The sequence below is a fragment of the Podarcis muralis genome, chromosome 6 (assembly GCF_964188315.1).
Source record: "Podarcis muralis chromosome 6, rPodMur119.hap1.1, whole genome shotgun sequence".
In the NCBI taxonomy this organism is placed as follows: Eukaryota; Metazoa; Chordata; class Lepidosauria; order Squamata; family Lacertidae; genus Podarcis; species Podarcis muralis.
Window position 1 is genome coordinate 12,721,790 of NC_135660.1, and position 25,153 is coordinate 12,746,942.

A 25,153-nucleotide genomic window follows, 5' to 3' on the forward strand; every position below is an offset into this window, starting at 1 on the left:
GGTGGCTAACAAATTTAAAACACTTTAAAACACTAAATTATAAAAGCAGCATAAAATACAGTATAAAAACATGAATAACAATAAAATTCAAAAATCAAGAATCAATTAGATAATCCCCAGGGCTAGCTGGCTGAATGGGTCCTACTTGGGCCAGTGAGGAGGCCAGGGGAGAATTAGCTGTGGGGTCTCAGAGCGGGTGATCTTCATAAAAGGGGAGGGGGAGGGAAGAGAAGGGAAATAAAAGATCAGGCTGAATTCAAATTAAAGCCAGGCAGAATAGTTCTGTTTTACAGGCCCGATGGAAGGAGATTAAATCCTGAAAGGCCCTAGTCTCAGGGGACAGAGCATTCCACCAGGTTGGAGTCATCATTGAAAAGGCCCTGGCCCTGGTAGAGGATAGTCTGACTTCCTTAGGGCCTGGGATGTCTAAACTATGGTTATTCGTGGACCTTAAGGTCCTCTGCAGGGCATATCAGGAGAGGCGGTCCCATAGATGAGGGCCCTAAGCCACTGAATCTTCCACCATTCAGCTTTGTCGAATATCTGCAAGTTCTAGTGCAAGAAGAAGAAGAAGAAGAAGAAGAAGAAGAAGAGTAGTAGTAGTAGTAGTAGTAGTAGTAGTAGTAGTAGTAGTTTGGACTTGATATCACACCCTTCACTCCCCTTAAGGAGTCTCAAAGCGGCTCACAATCTCCTTTCCCTTCCTCTCCCACAACAAACACTCTGTGAGGTGAATGAAGCTGAGAGACTTCAGAGAAGTGTGACTAGCCCAAGGTCACCCAGCAGCTGCATGTGGAGGAGCGGGAAAGCGAACCCAGTTCACCAGATTACGAGTCCACCGCTCTTAACCACTAGACCACATTGGCTCTCTAGAACATACACAGGAGTGCCTCCTCTGCCAGATGCCCGTTGTGTTGGGAGCAGTGGCGTAGCGTGGGTTGTCAGCACCCGGGGCAAGGCAAGTAATTTGCGCCCCCTAACCCGTGGATTTGCGCCCCCTAACCTGTGGATTTGCCCTAACCCCAGATGTTGCGCCCGGTGCGGCCGGCCTCCCCTGCACCCCCCACGCTACGCCACTGGTTGGGAGCATTGTTGTAAACTCAGAACCAAGACAAAGTTAGCCTTGTTGTCGTTTGTAAATGTGAAACATCTCCACATTTCACTTTGAAATTGTACTATCTTGCAAACATTAAAAAACCCTAAATAGGAATTGCCAACTTCATTTCCCTCCAAATGCTCTACATCCAACAGCATTCATCATTTATAACAATAAATTATGTCGTGCCATTTACTCTGATTTCTTTTCTTTCTTACTTTTTTTTTTAAAGACAAGAAACAAAAATTCTCCCAACTCAGTTTGGTTCCAGTTTGGGCCAGACTAGTTTGGGAGCCCCGTGATCAGTGCTTACTTGCCTTTAAAAGAAAATGCTAACAGCATCTAAGGGGAGATGGGAGTGGGGTTCACAGAGGACAGGCTGGTGAAATCAGATTATTCAGATTGGGACTGGAGCAGGGAGGGCTAACCTGAATTGTACCTATGTGGTTTCCCCTGCAGGGCAAATGGTTGCAGAAGGGGACACTTCAGACTGTAAAAAAAGAGGGTGTTTCTGGAGTTGCAGAAGGGGTTAACTCTCTCCCAGTGTTGTGGTCCCGATCCAAAATCACACACACACGCCAAGGTTGCTATTAACATTCTCTTTAAAGTGCATAGGATGGTATCTCGGAACTCCTGGTGCTGCAACGGTTTGCCCGTAAAACTTGGAAGGGAGGTAAAAGAAATCATTGCGGCAATAAATTATGATGATGGGGGCGGTGATAATAATCCTTTAACATATTTAACGCAGGCAGAAAAAAGTTCCCTAGAAATACTGGTATCATTTTTCTTCTCTCCACTCACATATTCCTCCCCTGTCCCCTTATTTTCTAGGCAAGGAATGCTTTGTATACATATAATCCCCTTGCGCTTAATATCAGGGACAGCACACCAGCCCATCCTTCAGCGCAAAACAGCAAAAACACACACAAAAAACCCCACTTTGCACATCCCATGTCGCTGTGAATATTACAATTATGTTCCGATGTTAATCCTGCTGCAGCAATTTCCTTGTTATGATTGCCTGCGTGAAAATGCAAGAGACAGCGCACATTTCCCTTTCCAATGGAACATGACACACACTTCGAGAGAGCTGATGAGACCAAATACTCTGCAGGAACATCCATACCTTTCAAGAGAAGCAAACAAATGAGCCAGCAGCTTCTGACAAGCCATCTACTTGATAGGGGCAGAATTTGCTGAGGGAAGCCAGATTTGGCTTTCTGATTAGCCTGTCCTATCTGGTGATTTCATTAGCAATTACCTCTAATGCTGTCGAATCTTGGTATGAAAATTGCAGAGCCGGGACCCCCAGATGGTTGATGAAATAATCAGAATCGCCTTGCATTTGCACGGAACTGACATTAAATTCTCCACATTTGTCTTGCCCAAGACAGGTGAAGTTGTGCCTCTGAAAAACATAAAATTAAATTCAAGGTTAGTTTTGGGAGTCACACGTTCAGCTATATTAAGTTTATCAAAACTACAAATGTAGGTGATGTTTTCCTAAGCACATTAACCACCAGTATGCCTAGAGATTCGGTCAGCAATGCTACAATTTAAATGAATGTATTTTAAGAAATGTGCATGCTATTGTTGATGTAAAGACAAAGACAAATGCAATGCATTTGACTTGGGAGTCCGAACAGCAGCATGCACAATAATACTGTTTTATTATTGATCATTTCAACAGGGTTCACATTGATTTATCATACTTATTTAGCCTCGCAAGCCTAAGACGTGGTGTAGGATGTTGTGACTGGAAAGCTCAAGACCCTTAGGAACAGTGGAAGATAAACCCATTAGTGTGAACCTCAGCTGAGGTTGCCTGCTGCCTTACTTCTGGTGGGAAGACACATGAACTAATGCCAGTGTACTGGAAGAAGCAAAGATCACCATTATCAAATCAATGATTCTTCAATATCAGCTTTGTTGGGCTGGTCATGTTGTGTAGATGCCTGATTATCGTCTTCCAAAGCAACTACTCTATTCTCAACATAAAAATGAAAAGCATAATGTTGGTGGTCAACAGAAGGGGTTCAAAGACTCTCCTAAGGCAAATCTTTAAAAATGTAGTATAAACACCGACAACTGGGAAACCTTGGCCTGCGAGTGCTCCAATTGGAGAACAGCCTTTACCTAAGGTGTCATGGGTTTTGAAGACACCTGAACTCAGGACGAAAGGGTCCACTGGTCCGGTTAGCTAGGGATGATGGGAATTGAAGTCCCAAACATCTGGAGGGCCGGAGTTTGCCTATACCTGTGCAAATGCATAGACATCTCTTATCATACCTTGAGGTCAAGGTGTAAAAGATTAATACAAGCTGGAGATTTCAGGAGGGGCTCCAGCATACCATCCATGCACAGCTGCAACATCTGCATGACTACTTATCACAGTTGACATAGTGCCCTCCTGTCCAGCTGTTTGAGCAAAGGAGGGATATGTACGTGAGCACCCTGCAGTTATTTATTGTTCACTTATTTCATTAAATTCTATCTTGCCTGATCCTGAAAACATAGCAAAGAGGTTTTCCGAAAGAAGAAAGCAATAAAATTATGGGCAAAAAAAGCAGGTAAAGTCAGCTGTTTAAAACTTTCACACAATTTAAAATCATACGTACTGCTGTTGTGCTGAACAGACAGCAAAGCCCGGAAGGCAGCAAGTGACCTCAGGCCAGTCTACACAAGTTGTGGCCCACCAAGCCTAAAAATAGCCTGAAAAATAAGTGACATGGCTTGCCAGACACTTGACAGTGTCCCTGTTTTTGCAGTTCAAGTCAGGCTGGTTTACAGTGCCCTTGGTATACTGGATGCGTACAATTGGGAAAGGACCTCCAAGAGGTGTTTGGCTTGGTGGGTCACCAGTTACACAGAGTTGTCGTTAAAGCACACAATCAAATTCAGCAAATTGCTTCAGATAGCAGCTGATTCCTGTTCAACCAAACCCCTCACTCCTTGGTTCTTAATTTACCTCTACCCTCTTGAGCTTTCTTGAATCAGAGTTTACAAACACTTCAGAAAGATATTTAACAACCTCACACTGTGTGCCAGTTTAGAAATGCAGATTTCTTACTTTTCTTTGAAAAACAACAACACAAAACCCTACACTCCCCCAATCCTGATACACAAACATGCATGTCTTGTATTGCGGCACAGAGAAAACTGATCTGTTGATTAATGGGGATCGTGGCATGCTAAATCACTTAAGCAGTCACTGAAAGACAAGAATTAAACTACTTTATTTTAAAGAAATGTTGCAGTCCTTCACAAGATAGACCTTAGAAGCCACACAACTTCTAAGTACTTACCTTAAGTCTGACTTGCCCTCAAACTTACAGCAAGTTTGATATGGCATCAAGAATATGTCCCCACCACACCCCTTCAGTACTTTACTTATTACATCACACACAGGGACACTCTAAAGTTTCTGTAACTCTGGATATTTATTTTTTTATTTACTTATTTATTTAACTTCTATACCACCCTGAAGACCAAAGGGCAGTTAATTAAAAAACCACAAAAATACTTAACAGCACCCACCCCTGCAAGAGTTTAAAAGGTCATAGATTGTTTAATCAGCCGAAGGCCTGGAAGAAGAGGAATGTTTTTGCCTGGCACCTAACAATATGTAACTAAGGCACTGGGCGGGCCTCTCTGGGGAGAGCATTCTACAAATGGGAAGCAACCACAGAAAAGGCCTGTTCTCGTGATGCTGCCTTCTGGTCCTTATTCCAAGGCGGATAGCTGGTCTGTCTAGCTCAGTGTTATCCATCCTGAATCACTAAAGATTTCTAGGATGTTAGAGAGAGGACATTTCCAACCTCACTAGATGACACCAAGAACTGAACCTGAATCTTTCATTCAGGCAAAACAGATACCCTAATACCGAGCTACATTCTTTTGCTTGAAATAATAATAATAATAATAATAATAATAATAATAATAATAATAATAATTTATTTATACCCTGCCCATCTGGCTGAGTTTCCCCAGCCACTCTGGGCGGCTCCCAATCAAGTGTTAAAAACAGTACAGCATTAAATATTAAAAACTTCCCTAAACAGGGCTGTCTTCAGATGTCTTTTAAATATAGGATAGCTGCTTATTTCCTTCACATCTGAAGGGAGGGCGTTCCACAGGGTGGGCGCCACTACTGAGAAGGCCCTCTGTCTGGTTCCCTGTAACCTCACTTCTCGCAATGAGGGAACTGCCAGAAGGCCCTCGGCACTGGATCTCAGTGTCCAGGCTGAACGATGGGGGTGGAGATGCTCCTTCAGGTATAAAGGACTGAGGCCCTTTAGGGCTTTAAAGGTCAGCACCAACACTTTGAATTGTGCTCAGAAATGTACTGGGAGCCAATGCGGATCTCTCAGGACCGGTGTTATGTGGTCCCTGCGGCCACTCCCAGTCACCAGTCTGGCTGCCGCATTCTGGATTAATTGCAGTTTCCAGGTCACCTTCAAAGGTAGTCCCACGTAGAGCACATTGCAGTAGTCCAAGCGGGAGATAACTAGAGCATGCACCACTCTGGCGAGACAGTCTGCGGGCAGGTAGGGTCTTAGCCTGCGTACCAGGTGGAGCTGGTAGACAGCTGCCCTGGACACAGAATTAACTTGTGCCTCCATGGACAACTGTGAGTCCAAAATGACTCCCAGGCTGCGCACCTGGTCCTTCAGGGGCACAGTTACCCCATTCAGGACCAAGGAATCCCACACCCATCTGTCCCCTGTCCCCCAAAAACAGTACTTCTGTCTTGTCAGGATTCAACCTCAATCTGTTAGCCGCCATCCATCCTCCAACCGCCTCCAGGCACTCACACAGAGTGAAAAACCCTCTCGTTCCAGATGGGACTCAAACCAACTCAACATCCCCCCCCGGGGGGGTGATAAAGTGGGAAGCAGGCCTATATAAGGAACTTTACACGTTTCCTTAATGCAGGAGACAGTGACAAACACAGCAATCCGAAGAGGAGAAGGTATTTGCTTGGGGATCAGTTTAACATCTTGGCATCAGCTGTTCAAGCACATTCTCTTCTCTGAAAAATTCTAAGCACACCGGGAAATTCCAGGGGCAAGAAGAGAGAAGATGGATTGTTAACATTAATTAATTTGCCAGTGCATTTAGCTCACTTTTTCAAGCTGGTTTCTCTAGCTTTTGCTGCTCGACATTCTGATTATTGTAATGCTGCCAGATTTTATCAGGCACACCGTATGGCATTCCTGTTTGCTACACTGCACACAGCATCTTTTAAAGGATACGTTCAGAGGGAATGGTAATGGGGGAGGAATTCATTTCAATTAGATGTTGCCACTTGCAATTCCCTCCTTGTCAGCAATCTGGTCAGCTTCAGCTGCACGCTCTGGCCCTCAAACGATTGTTCAGTAGCAAGAGAACAAGTAGCCTTCCCCAGCTTTGGCACCTTCTGGATGGTTCGGACTACGACTCCCATCAGCCTTGAGCATTGACAACGCTTGGTGAGGCTGATGGGAGGTGGAGTCCAACAACATCTGGAAGGCCAAAGGAGCCTCCACCCAGAGGAAGACTCTTAATTAGGATTTTCCCAGACATTACCAGGATTTGAAAGGCAGAATTGAAACCCGGGGGGTGGGGAGAGATTCTGAAAGGTGGCACTTTTTAACTGCAGGGAGTGCTGAAAGAACTACTGTTCCCAGAATGCATTGTGTCCAGGATCACTTCTTCTGGGCTGATGGAGGGAGAGGAGAGGGAGAGAGACGTTGGCAGAAGAAGTAAGGTAAACAAACCTCCCTTTTGCTTCTCATTGCTGCTCCTGCTTCTGCCAAGAGGGTAAGAAGGAAGGGAAAGCATCTTTAGATACTATCTCCTTGGGGAGACAAGAGGGCGACAGAAACACGAAGGGGCAAGACAACACCGTTGGAAAGTTCCCCCTCATTTCAGATTTGGAGTGGAAAGATTGGAACCCCCCCCCCCATCCAATTGGAGGAGAAACTTTGAGGGTTCTTCCATCTCTAAATACATGCTCACATTTTTATGCACTATGTACAAGTTGTCTCAAACGTAGAAGAAGGTGAGGTACAAATGAGACGTAATTTTCAAGACAATACTTACGGGCATGCATCTTGCTCAAAAAATGTTAAGGGGTTTTTCTCATCTCTGGTTGATGAAAAAAATACTGCTTATGAGTAACGAGATAGAGTATTTTATAATATGGAAAATGAATTTCCAATACCAACAAGGGGTGTTTAAAATTTTATAATGTAATTATGTAGTGCTGAGCAGTATTTTTATTAAATAGCATCATCCCTCATGTACGCAATATTGATGAATTTGTGACATTGGTGTACAAGATCAATAGTACTTGTATCTCAATGCCTAACTGCTTAGTTCAACTTTTATTGCACTAAGTATCAGAATATAAATGGCCCCGTAAAAACATAAACCTGAGAAATACTGTTTAACTTTGGTTAAAGAAGTCTTGACTCCTTAGTTCTGAGGACATTTACATAGAAGCAAAGAATAAATTCAGGGGTCAGAGGAAAAAGTCAATTAGAAGGCTCAAATATTGGAGGAGAGACAGTACTGCGAAATATACTGCTCATATACACCACCCACTTGGTGTCTACCAGATGCTCTAGACTCCAGGAGGCCCTGCCCAAGACATTTCGGCACCTGAGGCGAACCACAAAATTGTAGCTCCACACCAGGGAAGAAGCAGTGAATGAAGATCTACATCAGGAACAAAGTGGGGGAATCAAATCAAAAGATGTAATGGTGGGGAGGGGCCCACTCTGAATCTTGCTGGAAGGATCCAGAGCCCAGGAAACCTCAGAAAGCAGCCCCCTGCTTTTTCCTCCTCAGGGGTGGGAGGAGACCAGCATTGCCTGCTATTCACCAAGAGGCTGCTGTAGAGGCTACATGGGGCAGAGGAACTGCTGAGGAGGGGGCAGATCCAGCCTCCAAAGACTGCACCGTAGCTGTTGCTACAGCAGCAGCAGGCGATGCATTCCTTGCAGGCTGGATCTGCTGCCCATGTGAATCCTGCAACCCGAGGTGATTGCCTCCCCTTGTCTCATGGGTGGGCCGGCCTTGGGTTTCAGTTCCCAACACAGCCATCCTTGTTGAGGCAGATGGGAGTTGCGTGCTCCAAAACATCAGGAGGACACCCCGGGGCAGATCTACTGTGAAGCTAATGAAGCTTAAGCTTCATCCCGGAGAGACCCCGTAATCGACTTTAGTCCACATTGCTTTTTAAAAAGGGTGTGTGTATGTCTAGTAGACCTAGTTTGAGATACATTGATTTGAGTCAAATTGATTAATTGTCAAGTTTAGCACTTCTCCCATGCAAAACATGGAACGCTGGCAGTTTAAGTAGCTGAGGTTTATTTCTCAATAACAGGCTTACAGCAGTCCAAGCTTCCACAACTCATCCTTCGCGGTCGGAGTCAGTTGACTCGACTGGCTTCTGACCCCTCCCAAGGCCAGATATACGCCATGTCCTTCCCTGCCTCCTGCTGGCCTGCCTCTGCTCTAATCGCTTGCTCTGCCTCCTACTTCTTGGCAACTCAGGTGCAGCCAATTCATCCTCCTCTGGAGGTGGAGACTCAGGTGCAGCCAATTCCTCTTCTTCTGCAGATTCCTCTCTGCCTGGTGTGTCCCTGACATTAATCTTTTGTTGTATATAGTTCAACAATCCCAAAGTTTGAGAGTCAGTAGCACAGACATTGTAAAGGTGTGGTGCTCTGTTGTGGAACAATCCCATTGAAAAAGATAACAGCGGTTACCCAGTCCTTATTGCTGGTTGTGAAGGGGGCCCCATAACAGTTCATGCTTTAGGGCCCCAACAGTGTAGGTCCACCTCTGAGGACACTGCCCGGGGGTGACGGAGCATTACCAGGTCATCTCCCCACAAAGGAAAACCTCACGGATATATATGTGGGTCATTGCCTGACAATATTCATTAATTCAGGACCGAGCAACTTGGGACCTTCCTGTTGTTGTTAGCTCCCACCAGCTCTAGCCAACACGGCCAATGTTCAAGGATGATAGGCATTACTATTCTCTAGCCTTGCATTAAATGGCATCATTTGTGAGAAACACCGCATCCAAATGGGGGCTAGAGATGCTTCTGCTGAAATAAATGGGTTTGTGGTCACATCCCATAAAAAAAGAAGTGTTTAGGGGCTACAGCTTCTTTATCATTAACAGTGAATATCTCTGATGAATACTGTCAAGTGTGCAGGAACTGGTTAAGCCAGGCGCCTTCTTGCGACCTCCCTTGGCTTGCATAATCAAGGGTAAAACTGACTCTGTCTTGCTCTGGAAGAAGTTAACTGTTTGTACCCTGATGGCTACTTTAGAACTGCATGCAGTGAGAACTCTTCCTGCTCTAGCAAATGTACACCTGAAGTCCAGTGACTACAAACATTTGCCTGCCTCGGGCCACAGCTTAACTGACAACTTATCAGCAGCTTTGCTCGGCAGGTTTTCTTGCCTCCCAGTGTTGGAAGACTATGACAAAGCCTTCATCTTGAAGCATCTGGCAATATTTAGTGGCACTACCTTGCCTGAGTGTAGCCCATTTGGCTCCAGATTCTGACAGAACATCTGCCCTTGAACCACAGGAACACAAGAAGCTACCTTATATTGAGTCAGACCATTGATCCATCTTGTTCAGTATGGTCTAACTGGCAGAAGCTGTCCTGGATTTCAGACAAGGGTCTCAGCCCTATCTGAAGATCCCAGAGCTTGAACCTAGAACCTTCTTTATGCAGTGCAAATGCTCTACCACTGAGATATGACCCTTTGCTATGGCATGGCCTGAGAAGCTGATTTTGCTGAACCTATTCCTGACTTGATGCTATTAAAATGGAAAGGTATCTCCCTCCCTCCATCTCCACTGACAATCTCTTTTCACATTCGCTCTCGCCCATGCAGAGATTCTGGAATGGCAGACATCTTTGGATGTGCCTACACTGTAGCTTCCGGTGTTCTTTGCAAGCAGTATCCAAGGAGCTCCTTGAGATTCCCTAGAGTGTTAGTGCCAACTCATGAACAGATGGAATCTGTGCTTCTCAGTGGGTATAGAGGAACAGAATACTCCCCACAAACTCTGGAGTGGAAATTGGGTTAATCTGCCACATCACCAGGCTGCCTTAGCATCTGTTTCTCGTGCAGTTGGGAAAAGCTGGTGAGACAAGCCAGCCAGCTGCCAAGCCATCTAGAAAGCAACATGTTTGAGTCTGCCCCACCTACAGTGGACTGTGCTTTTCTAAGCAGGGGTATGGGCTATCTTCTGGATCCCTAAGCAATTCAGTTGAGTTACAAAGGTCTGCATTGCACATTACTGCCCTCTTGGCTTCATCGCACTGCAGAATGTAAGCCCACAGTAGAAAGGTCCAAGAATGCCAACGACACTAAGCATTTAGTAAGACCAATGATTAGAGATGTTGCCGACCTTCGTAATCAAACACATGGATTAGCCAAGTGCACTTCCACTCCAATTCACATCGCTAGCTGAGAATGTAAAATGAGAGTTTGACCATGTGCATTCAGCTGATCAGGCACTCAAGGAAGCTGTGCTGTCAAAATCAGCACAGAACTTCCAAATGAAGTTGAATGTTGCAAAATTCAAGAAAGACAAAAGAACATATGTCTCAGATTTGTGCATCAAGTGCTTACACTGTGACAGAGCTGCTTTAATGTCTTCCATCATAAACATATCTATTAAGTCCACCTTACATTCAAAGAAATAGCCATGTGAAGCTTATTTTAAATTACAATATAATAGCAGAATAACAAACACTGATTTAAACAACCAAGTTTATCTCTATGCTGAAAGAATTTGTTAGTAAACAAGTTTCCCCCACCTAAAGCCTTAGATACTTAAGCAATCATTTCAACTTATGCACATCATAATTTGAATCTACATATATGATATGCTCAGCTTACTAAAAATAACTAGAATATTAATACTGATTGGGTTAGTTTTGAGGGCAGCTTGAAGCCATTCTTGATAAAAACCACTCTGCAGTGGTGTAAGGAGAAAATAACTTCAGCAAAGGCAAAGCATCAATAACAGAACAGATTAATGTTAACACCTTCTATATCCCCTGACTCTAGGGTTTTCAAATACTTCATAATAAAAGTAAATAAGGATTTTCATTTAAAAAAACCCCATATATCTGACATTGGATATATATTTGCTGAAGTCCTACATAGCCAGAATAAAATTAGTGGGTGGTTGCGGGAGCCATTTCTGTGGATTTTAGGACCAGAGTTAGAGTTCCATTGTAATCATTGTTGCCATGCATCTGTCTCGAGAGACAATGGAGTGCCTTCAGGGGTGAAGACAATCACAGCGCCTGCTGTGGCTGCAGAAACTGGTAACTCACAACTGCTGCCTCCTGTGTTTTGCTGCATTAGCAACACCAAAGCGATCTATCCAAGGTGCAAGCCTGAGCAGTGTGCCTGGAGGTCCTAGGCTGCCCAGACAACAAGACATCCCCGTGCACTGAATCCCACTGATCCATCTTGACTGAATGTTGCTGTGTGATTTCCTCAACACACTTCACACTACAGTAAGGAGCCAAGCTAGCTATCAGATGCACACAGAACCGTTGCAAAGTTCCTTGCTAAAATTCAAGTCTGCTGCAGGGCAAAGTAAGCAGCAAAGATGCTGTGCTAAGATCAACTTCTACTTTTAAAATAGTGCTTAAATATGGTTGGGGATAGGGTTCCCTGAGTGTCTTCAATTTGAAACAGAGCCCTGGAGAGGGTTCAGATAATATTTGCTCTGGTTCCCTCTAGGAAATAACTGTTCACGCAAAAGTCTATTCCTCTGATCAGGGCTACAACAAATAACTTTTCCTACAGTCATGGCCACACGTAGCCACAAAACCTCTCCAACAACTCATTCCCACAAACATTCATCTGATGTCTGAACAGGATGTTTCCTGTATCTGAAAATACTGGTTCACTAACTTTTTTAAAAATGTGGAATGCTACTGTGCCCTGACACAATTCTTGCAAAGCCTCTTAAAGGTAAAGGTAAAGGTAAAGGTAAAGGTACCCCTGCCCGTACAGACTCTAGGGTTGTGCACCCATCTCACTCAAGAGGCCGGGGGCCAGCGCTGTCCGCAGACACCTCCGGGTCACATGGCCAGCGTGACAAGCTGCATCTGGCGAGCCAGCGCAGCACACGGAACGCCGTTTACCTTCCCGCTGGTAAGCGGTCCCTATTTATCTACTTGCACCCGGGGGTGCTTTCGAATTGCTAGGTTGGCAGGCGCTGGGACCGAGCAGCGGGAGCGCACCCCGCTGCGGGGATTCGAACCGCCGACCTTTCGATCGGCAAGCCCTAGGCGCTGAGGCTTTTACCCACAGCGCCACCCGCGTCCCGCAAAGCCTCTTAGGGTTTTTCAAATTTGCAAACTCATCGTTGTTTGGTGAATGAATGCTCTTGACCACAAGGGGAAAAGGTGGGGTTGCAATAAGAACTGTAAGTCCCATCCACTGACCACCACCACCTCAATTTCAGCTAAATCATACCACTCCAAGCTTTTTAAAGGCACTAGCTGGTGGAGGGGGCAATATAAAAAAAATGGGTGCATTAGGACAGGAATGGGCAAACTGAGATCTAATGGCAACTATATACTGTAATTCATTGGCAGTAAATCAGCATGGGTTTCTGACTCCCAATTGTTTTCCAGTAGCAAGAACAAAATTTTCTCCACTAAAATTAAGGAGCTGAAATTAACGAAGCTAACTGGGGTGGACTTTTATGTGAATGGACTGTTAGGTGAGAGAAGTTCTGTTATGAAAACAATGTCCTTGAATGCTATCTACATTTCTTTTGCACCTGGATCTGACTGGTAGATCTCAGCAATCCAGTAAAAAGAAAAAGAAAAAAAGATATAGGTCTGATAAACCTGAAGTCTGCCCATCCCTGCATTGCATTTTCTTGCTGGCACCTCCTCTTATCCAAGCACTATCCTCACCTCTCTTTCTCAAATTCATCAGTAGCACTGTGCAACACCCCCCCATCTGCCCACACTGAAAAAAAGACAGATTGGTCTCCTGTACTGCTACCTGCAGAGTTGGCACTCTTACCCAGGAGAACACCTAACAGAGGAAGTGCAAATCAGCAGACCCAAGACATCAAGCTGAGATTTTTCATAAGCTTGACCTGGAATGGCTAAAGTGTCAGAAGTCAAGCAAATGTCAATCTATTGCTCTTTCATCCTCTCAGTAGGCTGGGAAAGCCATGCTGAGACAGCTAGAAACTGGCCACTTAGTGCACTCATCGCAACCTAGGTGATAACAGAAAGAACAATGGATGTTCAAAATTCCTCCTCTGCCTTGTAAGCTTCTGGGAAAACCTGCTCTTCAATGCAAGGTGAATGAATTTGTGCTGGACTTAGACCAATGGAAAGCACTTTTGCCATTTTCAGAATACGTGGGTCATATCACAAGATCAGTGTTTTGGCTTTTCTGTGTTTGAATGATTTTATATGTAAATGGCAATATTTTTGTGTAATTTAGAAACGGGTGCCGAAAAATATTGCCCCAGAATATTTCCGTAAAAATTATCCCCCGTGGATCAGAATGCCGAATATTCATTAAACCGTATTTGACAGCTGGTGTGCATAAATAAATAACAATAGTAATAATAATATAGTCTCCTCTGGAGAAAATACACGAAAAAGATCGTATTAAGGGGTGTGCCAGCCACAACATTGGCTTTGTATCAGACTGAGAAACAACTCAGTCTGTTTTGATTCAGTTGGTTATCCAGGCCTGAACAAGACCTGCTAAATCTGAAAGTCTGCTCCCCATGCCCTTTGGGTATAATGGGAAATATAGAAATGGCCATAACATTTCCCCAGCACTTTTTACACAAGTGGATAAAATCTGCAGGCAAAGAATCCACGTTTTACACACTTTTGGCATAACAACAAGGAGGCTGACATAAAAACCAAAGATCAGTGCGACACTAGCAATGAATGTGTTTTCAACATGTAAAAAAGAATATTAATGAAAATGGCAGTGGTGGGGAGAAATGAGGGACAGTGAAAATTTATTTCCCCTCAACATTAACTGCAGCAAAACAAAACAAAATAACACAACAACAAGGAATTAAATGATATCATATGATACTGAAGATGGGAAAATAAATTTTAAAAAGAGGCTCAATGTGAGAATGAAATAAATTACATCATGATGAAAGAATGACATATGAGAAGACTTGGCTTGTAGTCAGCAGAAGCCTATGGCTCCTTATCTGCTTTCCTTGGCGGGGAACTGCAAAATTGCTCTGCAGATGAATTTTGTAAATTCTAAAAAAAGTAGTGGATACAGATAACCAAATGCTAACGTTGAAGTTATTGTCACCACCCACTATTCTGCATCTGTAGTTCTTTGTATGGTAGTTCTCAATACTCATATGTGGCTGTCAATACAAACCAACTACTATAGTGCAAGGGTAGTGTGTGTGTGTGTGTGTGTGTGTGTGTGTGTGTGTGTGTAAAACTATTTGCCCAGATATTTAATCATATCCGCAAAAACAAAACTTGAAAAGATACCTTCTCATACAAATACCACCCAGCTTCCCTTACTGTGAACCTTTGAATGAGTCATTGCTGGGGCTGTTCATTTTTTTTCTGCCTTTTGCTGGTTTAATCTTTGGTAAAGCAAATGCTGCCTTCTCTCTCAACTTGATGTTCACAGGCACAAGGGTTTTGATCCCCCTGTGAATCATATCCAAAGCTCCTGTGCTGAACTGGAAGTAATGTCAGTGACAGTGCAGTGATACTTGACTTTTCCAATTCACATGCCTGTGAATGATATTTGTAATCAATTGCCTTCTACAAAAAAAGGAGATGGAAGAAGTCCTATTATAAATCAAAACAAAACACAGCCACGCGAAGGATGAACATTGTCCTGCAGCTAGAGGTGCAGGTGGATGAATCAAGTGACCCAGAAGATGTCACCAAGTTATACTTTTCACCATCTGAATTATTACACAGTTTCGCCATTCTACACGTATAAGAGCAGAAATCATAAATTTCAACCCTCCAGTGTTTTCTCCAAAACACCACATCCGATGAGGAACTTCTTATCTCTTTCAACAGCCCGCTGCACAGGATAATTACAGTGCTGTAATATTTATGAAACCTGCCTTTCAGCCAAAGCACTTAGCAAGCCTTAATTGAGATTCATAATGCCCTTGTGAGGTAGGTGTGAGGCAGTACCATTTAATATGGGAACGCACAGTATGAAGGCCAAAGCTTTATGGGATATTTAGAGATATTTCTGGTTGTCTCGCATTTTCGCTTGCTTACTTTGCCGGATTATTGAACATACATGCCTCCATTTGAGATAAGTAGAAGCTGTAGACACTGTGGCTTAATTTAGACAATCATTTGTAAGGAGGTGGATCACGTGGTGAAGTCATCACACAAGGTACATATTTTTTTGGAGGAGGGATCTGGGGGTGACTAATAGCCAACCACAAAGCAGACAATGGCTCTACTGTACCACTGAAGGAAGCTAGTTGCCATTACCCATTAATGCAACGGCATAAAGCACACTTTGATAGCATTGCTATGAACTGAATTCAACTAATCTATTGTAATTGGAAAAATACAAAACTAATGGAAACACTTCAAAATACTAACTCATAAGCATCAAATATGAATGGGCCAGGTAGTTCTTTTGAAAGCTTACTATGGAAAGGGCACACTGAAGGGCAACTGAAGCTGCCATCCTAAAGCAAATGAAGGACAAGATGAAGGAGCCTCAGGATATGGTTTAAGTGCTGCTCCATCCTGGGAAAGCGCTTTTGCCTCTGGGGAGAAGCACCTGGTGCAATTGCAGAATGTTTTGCTGGCATAGATGCACTGTTAGTGCTCTTCTGGAAGCAGCAGGGCTGAATAGGATGGGAATGGGATGTTGATGGGTCCTGGGAGGCCTTTGGAACCACAGGACCCACAGTACCAGATTACCGTGATACGCTATGTTAAAGCGGGGGGAACTATGCCAGCCCTGAATTGGAGGCTCCTCTGCTATGTGATTCACTCCCAAACACCCACACACTCACATTCTCTGGCAACCCCAAAGTTTTGGAACTCCCTCCCCACACAGGTGTGTCTGGCGTCTTCATTACACAACTTTTGAGGAATGCTGAAGATGACATCCTTACTCAGGCTTTTGGCACATGGGATGCATATTTTAGTACCTACCTTATTTCTGTGATTGCAAGTTGTTTAAAACTGTTTTTAACATTGTGTTTTAATTGCTGCAACTCACCCTGTGACCTTAGGGTGAAGGGCAAGTAAATTACAGCAGCAGCAATAAATGTGGGCCTAATTAATTAAGCTAAAATGAACAAGCATATGATTGTGGGTTGAGAGAGAGAAAAGGAGTCATCTTAAAAGCTTGGAAGCTGGAGTTGCATGCATGCCATCAACATTTCTCAGTTGAAAATAGGGATGTCCTAAGGAAAAGCGGGGGTGCTGTGGGTAAAAGCCTCAGTGCCTAGGGCTTGCCGATCGAAAGGTCGGCGGTTCGAATCCCCGCGGCGGGGTGCGCTCCCGTTGTTCGGTCCCAGCGCCTGCCAACCTAGCAGTTCGAAAGCACTCCCGGGTGCAAGTAGATAAATAGGGACGGCTTACTAGCGGCAAGGTAAACGGCATTTCCGTGTGCGGCTCTGGCTCGCCAGAGCAGCGATGTCATGCTGGCCACGTGACCCGGAAGTGTCTGCGGACAGCGCTGGCCCCCGGCTTCTTGAGTGAGATGGGCGCACAACCCTAGAGTCTGTCAAGACTGGCCCGTACGGGCAGGGGTACCTTTACCTTTACCTTTAAGGGAAAGCGGGACATTTCAGGGTCAAATCAGAAATCAGGACAGCTTCTGTAAATCTGGGACTGTCCCTGGAAAATAGGGAGTTATGTGCTGCATGGAGTTCCAGTCATTCTGTCTCATTCATACATCGCTAGCATTGCTAAAAAGGAAAAGTGTGTGCACAAGCACGCAAGTATGCACACACACAAACAGACACACAAACACACACACATCCCCACTGGTTCTACACTACATGACTTGAGCTGCCTTCATGGGATCCTCATGCAAGAAAAGAGTGAGAAGAGAGCAAGCGAGCAGGAGGAAAGGAACAGAGTATAGGTGTCAGTGGGATATAGCAATGTATTTTCCCTATCAACCTTGCCTTCTACTGGCTGGAGGCCTGAAAGGTTGCTTACGCAGGTCTACCCAAGAACAGGGGTCGGCAACCTAAGGCCCATGGGCCACAACCGGCCCATGGGGGTCATTTAACCAGCCCATGGACCCCCACTGCCCGCTCGGGGAGGCCCGCTGCCCACTCGGTCGGCTCCCATGCACTGCACTAAACCGGTGTGGAGCAGAGCGGGAACCACTTTCCTCAATGCTAGCCGGCTTCCCATTGGCTGCAGGAAGCTCCTGCAGCCAATGGGAGGCTGTGCACGCCTCCTCCACACCAGAAGGAGCGCTGGAAATAGTGTTTGCGCATGCGTGCGTGCGCACACAAACTCCGGCCCACCACAGCGTCTGCCAGACCGTGAACCCGCCCAAGCCACAAAAACTTTGCCGACCCCTGCCCAAGAATGTATGCTGTGATTTCACCTGCAGTGTGGAACTACCATCTGTATAGTTCCACATGTGCCTCAGGAGACTAAACTGCTAGATTTGTCCTTCTAAAGCATATGTGTGTTGTGCGACATTCTTTCTTTCTTTTTATTATTACAGCAAGTGCAGCATGACTGAAATTAAATACAAAACCTGTTGCGGAGAAACAGCAGGCTTCCCAGTATACAGATTTCTAAAGCTACTTGTCTTGGATTTCCTTCTCTCCTCCCAACAATAACAACAACCTGATAAAACACTTTTCCTAGGACTTATCTCAGAATTTATGAGATCAGATCTTTAAAGACTGAAAGCTGATAGTTTCAAAAACGTTGCACAGTATAATCTGGGATGAATACAAATTACAATATATTTCAGAGGTGTGCTTTTTCTCCTCTCTCTCTCTCTTTCTCTCCTTCCTTCCATTGCAAGGTGACCTTCAAAACTTACAGAGTGAAAGCTGAACTTTGGCAGCGAAAATGATGTACACACTGCATCTTCAAGACAAAAATGTTTGGAAGATGCCGCAGAAGATAAAATCAATAGAACAGTGGTAGGCAAAGACCTTTTCTTCTTATCCCTTTCAGGGTGCAATGGAGTTCTGTAGATGAAGACCTCTTCTGTAGAAGAAATCAGCATAGCTGAAGGATTTGAGAAAACGCTGCAAAGTTTTTTCTCAATATCACGATGCTTTGGGGAGTTGGATCCCGGCTTCAGTCATTAATGAAAGGAGCAATTTCATGAAAACACAAAAAAGAATGGGGAGGGGACATGATTCTCATAGAATAGACCTCTTCAGTAGTGCCACACCATCTGCAAATTTGCATCAGGAAATTCTTCGGCATCATGTAAAGACTCTTTTATTTCCCCAGAGTATTTATTATGGCTGCATACAAACTTTACCTTCAAAGTACAGTCGTACCTTGGATCCCAAAGGCCTTGCCAGTCCTGAACGTCGCAAACCCGGAAGTGGGTGTTATGGTTTGCAAACATTCTTTGGAACCCCAATGACCAATGTGGCTTCCACGGCTTCTGATTGGCTGCAGGAGCTTCCTGCAGCCAATCAGAAGCCACACCTTGATTTCCAAAAGTTTTGGAAGATGAACAGACTTCTGAAATGGATTCCATTCAACTTCTGAGGCATCACAGTACACTCAAAGCCCATTCTTCCCCTCAAAGAATTCTGGGCACTATAGTTTGCTTTGCGCAGATTTAAAGTTCCCAGCAACTCTCAACAAACTTCAGTACCCACAGTTCTTTGGGGAGGAAAATGTGTTTCTCAAGTGTGAACTGTAGAAATTATACTAGTTCACTCTCTTTCTTTCCCCTGAAGCGCTTTGTGGGTAGATTCAAATACACTCTACCTCCTAACCTCCATGTAATGACCCTCCCTTCTCTTTATTTGGGTGGGTTTGTAGACACTGGAGATGATGGGAATGCAAAGGTGTGTGCCAGTGTGCAACATTCAGGGAAGGCACCACGCGGGAGGGCAAAATCTGTTCACGGTTTTTACACAGGCTGTAAAGAATCGCAACCACAACAGTATGCTTTGAACTGTGCTGTTCCAGGCACCTGTACTGTTGATCCAACACGCCGGGCGGGTGGGGGAATAGATAATTACTGCACATTACAGTAGCGTTTGCCTGCTTGTCAAACGACGCCGGGTGACAAATTGTATTTTGAATTATTAATCCTCTGTTTTTCAAAGCCTGCCACTTCTAAAGCTCCCCCCTTTCAGCTTTGTCTTCAAACAAATCAGGAATGGGTAGGTGCACAGGCTCCAGTCCACCTCTCTCAGCCGAAACTTCTACATCAAGGTCCCTGTTTTCAACACGTTTCAGTGAAGTCTGATTGACTTCTCAAATCGCTGAGGAACACCCTGCAATTGAGAAAGCCACGCTGAACTAAAAGGAGTGTGTGAGTGTGCTGGTGGGGAGTCTGGGGGGTGCAGGGGGGGGAGCTTCTGAGGCAGAGATTACCATAAAGAGACAAACAGCGTCATCTTTCATTAAGGGGAAAGAAAAATTCCATTTAAGTACATTAAAGGGTTGTTGTTTTTTTAATGCCAGGCATTCTTTTGAACACATATCACGTGCTAAAAGGGGGGGGGGGAATAAATCCTGTTTTAACAATACCTTTTGTACAAGTTTGTTTGTCTTTTCTTTTACAGTTCATAAAAGCCTCTTAGAAGAAAAGAAGAAGAGTTTGGATTTGATATCCCGCCTTTCACTCCCTTTAAGGAGTCTCAAAGCGGCTAACATTCTCCTTTTCCCTTCCTCCCCCACAACAAACACTCTGTGAGGTGAGTGGGGCTGAGAGACTTCAAGGAAGTGTGACTGGCCCAAGGTCACCCAGCAGCTGCATGTGGAGGAGCGGAGACGCGAACCCGGTTCCCCAGATTATGAGACTACCGCTCTTAACCACTACACCCACACTGGCTTCTCTAGGAAGCTGGAATTATGTCTGCTGGCACAACAAAGTACAATGTTGGACATACATTTCTCCCCTTTATCCATCCCACCTGTTGTATTCTGCCCAAAGAGAATAACAGAGTTGTAAAGAGCTTTAAGGGTCATCTAATGTCTACCACTACCTCCTACGGTGACGGCAGTGAAAATCCACAGTGTGCATGAGATGGTTTGCTCTTACTGTTTTGTTCTGTTTTGCACTGGCTCGACCTCTCCTATACACCCCTGTGGCAGCCATCTTGCGTTAAGCCCCACCCTCACAGCAGCCATTTTGTGACTGGCACCCACGTCACTGTCTCAAAATTCCAAATGGTCCCCAAAAAGGTTGGCAACCCTTGATCTAAGGATTCTACTGTCCTGAAATATCTACATTGGCTCCCAGTACGTTTCCAAGCACAATTCAAAGTGTTGAATTGGGCCGTTTAAAGCCCTAAACGGCCTAGGCCCAGTGTACCTGAAGAAGCGTCTCCATCCCCATCAATCAGCCCAGATACTGAGGTCCAGCTCTGAGGGCCTTCTGGCAGTTCCCTCACTGTGAGAAGTGAGGTTACAAGGAACCAGGCAGAGGGTCTTCTCGGTAGTGGCACCCACCCTGTGGAACACCCTCCCATCAGATGTCAAGGAAATAAACAACTATCTGACTTTTTAGAAGACATCTGAAGGCAGACTGTTTAGGGAAGTTTTATGTTTGACCTTTTATTGTGTTTTTAAGATCCTGTTAGAAGCTGCCCAGAGTGGCTTCAGAGGTCCAGCCAGATGGGCAGGGTATAAGTAATAATAATAATAATAATAATAATAATAATAATAATAATAATAATAATAATAATAATAATTTAATCGCAACAGTAAGGCTCCAAGGAGGCTGAAGCACACAGTGACCTTGAGCCAGCCATCTTTATTCATCTTGATTGACTAATTCAGAGTTTTCCAAACTTGGGTCTCCAGCTGTGGTTGGACTACAACTCCCATCATCCCTGACCACTGTTCCTGGTAGCTGGGGATGATAGGAGTTGTAGTTCTACAACAGCTGGAGACCCAAGTTTGGAAGACCCTAGACTGATAGCATTTAATTCCATTGCATTTATTTCTTCTTCTTCTTCTTCTTCTTCTTCTTCTTCTTCTTCTTCTTCTTCTTCTTCTTCTTCTATCACTCATAGCCAAGTAAGATTGTCTTCCATAAACACGGTTTTAACAATGAGTCCATAAGTGACTGTGGAGGCCATTTCTGGATCCACACATCCTTCCACAGTGGGGACAGAGGTTTCTGGGCAAGAGTTGATCATGGTGAGGGTTTGCCAAGTATGCCTTCCTCTTATGCCCATGAAAACCTTTGGTAAAGGCTGTTCTCCAGTTGGAGCGTTCGCAGGCCAGTGTTTCCCAGTTGTCAGTGTTTATACTACACTTTTTTAGATTTGCCTTGAGACAGTCTTTTAACCTCTTTTGTTGACCACCAGCATTATGCTTTCCATTTTTAAGTTTGGAATAGATTAGTTGCTTTGGACGATGACATGACCAGTCATCTCACACAACCCCCCAAGGAGCTCATTCCCTACCTATTTTAACCTTACAATATTTACAAAACCAACCAACCAACAAAAAAAGCAACCAATAAGAGTCAAACCATCATCACAACAGTCCGGTGACCAACAACAATGGGAGATATCATCAATTAACCCCAATGAATTGATGAGATATCATCAATTAACCCCAAGTACCAGGGAGAACTTTCCCAGTAGTGATGTATAGAAGTGAGAGCTGGACCATAAAGAAGGTTGATTGCCAAAGAATTGATGATTTTGAATTATGGTGCTGGAAGAGACTCTTGAGAGTCCCATGGACTGCAAGAAGATCAAACTTATCCATTCTTAAGGAAATCAGCCCTGAGTGCTCACTGGAAGGACAGATCCTGAAGCTGAGGCTCCAGTACTTTGGCCACCTCATGAGAAGAGAAGACTCCCTGGAAAAGACCCTGATGTTGGGAAAGATGGTGGGCACATGGAGAAGGGGACGAGAGAGGACGAGATGGTTGGACAGTGTTCTCGAAGCTACCAGCATGAGTTTGACCAAACTGTGGGAGGCAGTGGAAGACAGGAGTGCCTGGCGTGCTCTGGTCCATGGGGTCACGAAGAGTCGGACACGACTAAACAACTAAACAACAACAACCAGGGAGAACATAAATGGCTTTACTTCTTGGCAGAAACCCATTGAGGACCCAGGGTAGGACCATAGCTCAGTGGTAGAGCATCTTGCTTTGCAATCCCTGGCATCTTCAGATGAGGCTGAGCATGTCCCCTTTCTGGGATCCTGGTGAGCTGCTGCCAGTAGACAAAACTCAATGCAATGGAACAATTGCCTCATTCAGCACAAGGCAGCACCCTCTGTTCTGAAGGGAATTGCATATGCAGGAAGCCACAATAGAAAGGGCTTTATCTCTGCCTGCCATTCCCAGTGGCTTTCCTTTTTCATCTCTAACACTGCAGGAAGTACCTGTCGCATTTCTAATGTGGTCCCTCGCACAGCATCTCCTCTCCTCCTTTCTACATTTTCATGCCACTCTAAGTTTGGTGGGGGAAAAGTTACTTGGAGACTGATGTGCCTGAAGTAATAATACTCCAAAAAGCCGCCGTTAATGAGGCATGATCTCTTACTTACTTGAGCTGAATTAATCCATTTGAAACATTAAACTTCACGCTTACATCTATGCAGTGGCATTGATTCTCCAAGAAACTGACATTTGGTTTATAAGAAAAGGTGTCACTTCTTCGCTTTTAATCTGAAGCCTGCAATGCCTGTCAACAGTTCCCAACCTCTGATGATCAGAAGCGGCTTGTTGGGTTAATTCTACCGAAGCTGGCTGAAATCTTATGTGGGTGGAGCAGGGGGCGGCTTAGGTCATGCATGCAGAAACAAAAGGTAGAAGAATCTCAAAGAAATCTTACCAGAAATATGGCATATTATGGCGTTTCCATGCTTCTTTTTTTAAAAAAAGCTCAAAACACAAAATCCACAGGGGTTTTACATTATCGTCCTCCCTACCAGCTCCTACTCTTGAGTATTTTCCTTAAAATCCATACCTGTATTGAACACTCCCTTAAACATGTTGCATTTCATTGCATACCTAGAATGGACACCTTCCATTCCATTCTGGTCGGAAGAGAGGTGCAAAGAGCTTTTCTCTGTGGGTGAACGTGGTGGTGACCGATGTAGATGCCCTTTTCCATTGATGAGGAGGGGGATTGAAGTGGGGGGGGGGGACATGCCTGCACCATTCTATGGCCCTGTCTCTTGTTATTTATTCTTATCATTTATTAAAATTGTATACCGCCCCATACCCGCAGGTCTCAGGGAGGTTTTGAAAGATAAAATCATAATATAAAGCTATAAAACACAAAATGTAAATGAAAAAGAACAACCCAATAATACCCCTACTCTTTTCCTGCTCATTCCAACCTGCAACCATTTTGTGTTGTCGGGCACGTCCCCCCCCCCCCCAGAGTGCAGGAGATGAGTTAGACTTAGAGATTGAACTAAAAGAATGAGGGTCTGACTCTGCAGATGGCTGTCAGAATCGATAAAGGGCAGTTTGACCCTCCTTCCTGGAGAAGACTCTATTATCTCTCAAGGAGAGGAAGAGTTACAAGGCAGCCAGAGAGTTGCTAGGCAATCAGCAGATAAGCAGAGGTCTGAGTCTGGGTCGAGTGGGAGTGAGGAGGAGGAGGGAGGTCAGCCTCTCAGTCCCTGATCCAGGCGTCTGGATAAAATCAGAAGGCAATGGAAGGGCAAGGGGGGAAAGGGGGGAGTCTGGCGTCCTTCCTGCTGTGTGAAGGGTGAAACTTCAGACTGACCAACAAATGTAAATGCGAGCACACAAGATGCCGGGGTCTGGATGGGATGTGTCTTTTTGTAAAATAAAAAATAGGTAAAAGGTAAAGGACCCCTGACAGTTAAGTCCAGTCACAGACGACTCTGGGGTTGTGGCGCTCATCTCACTTTACAGGCTGAGGGAGCTGGCGTTTGTCCACAGACAGTTTTTCCGGGTCATGTGGCCAGCATGACTAAGCTGCTTCTGGTGCAACAGAACACCAAAACCAGAGCAGCACACGAAAACACTGTTTACCTTCCCACCAGAGAGGTACCTATTTATCTACTAGCATGTTTTGGCATGCTTTTGAACTGCTAGGTTGGCAGGAGCTGGGACTGAGCAACGGGAGCTCACCCCGTCGCGGCGATTCAAACCGCTGAGCTTCTGATCGGCAAGCGCAAGAGGCTCAGTGGTTTAGACCACAGCGCCACATACATAAAACTGCCAGAGTCATTACTTCATATTGGGGCTTGATTGCTGCCAGAGATCATTACATGTGTTATGTCATGTACCCACTGCAGCCGTTTTGTGACTGGTGCCCATTCCAAATGTGCTCACCATCCCTCAAAAGTTGGTGAGCACTGGATTGCAGTCAGGAGTAGTTTTCTGGGGTTTCAGACATGAGGAGATCCCAGAGGTTGAACTGGGACCTTTTGCATGCAGCAAATGTTCTCTACCACTAAGCTAGGGCCCTTCCCCAAATTCATTTAATATAGGACTATCACCTCCCTGTTAGTAAAGTGAGTGTCCCATATGCTGGCAGGCTGGGCACAAAAACAGACCAAGAGAGATAACAAGAGTGGAAGCCTGACCTAGCAGTTGGAGAGGCTATGAGTAACATATTTATTCAATTCTCATCTTTGGTGTCTTGTTTCTGTATGGACGCCGGGATGCAATGATATTTCAGTTGCAGAGATAACTCATTGTACATGATTACTGGCAGATATCTTGTAAATATGATCTATGATTTTGGGTTTGCTCTTCTGGTTAATTAAAAAGCTTGATTGACAGATGCAAATACCTTCTTTTATGAGGAAGCCCAAGAATTCTGCTTTGCAGAATGCTAAATGACTCAAAGGCTGCATTCAAGATAAG

General features: G+C 44.7%; 1 protein-coding gene across 3 annotated transcripts in view; it reads right to left on the bottom strand.

The window, feature by feature from the left end:
• Nucleotides 1-25,153, bottom strand: part of NAALADL2 (N-acetylated alpha-linked acidic dipeptidase like 2) — a 770,720-nt gene that overhangs the window by 156,158 nt on the left and 589,409 nt on the right. For all 3 annotated transcript variants that reach the window (XM_028731603.2, XM_028731602.2, XM_028731601.2), the window contains one exon: nt 2,358-2,504. In XM_028731603.2, the coding sequence (XP_028587436.2) occupies nt 2,358-2,504 (147 nt within the window). The remainder of the gene's footprint in view (nt 1-2,357; nt 2,505-25,153) is intronic.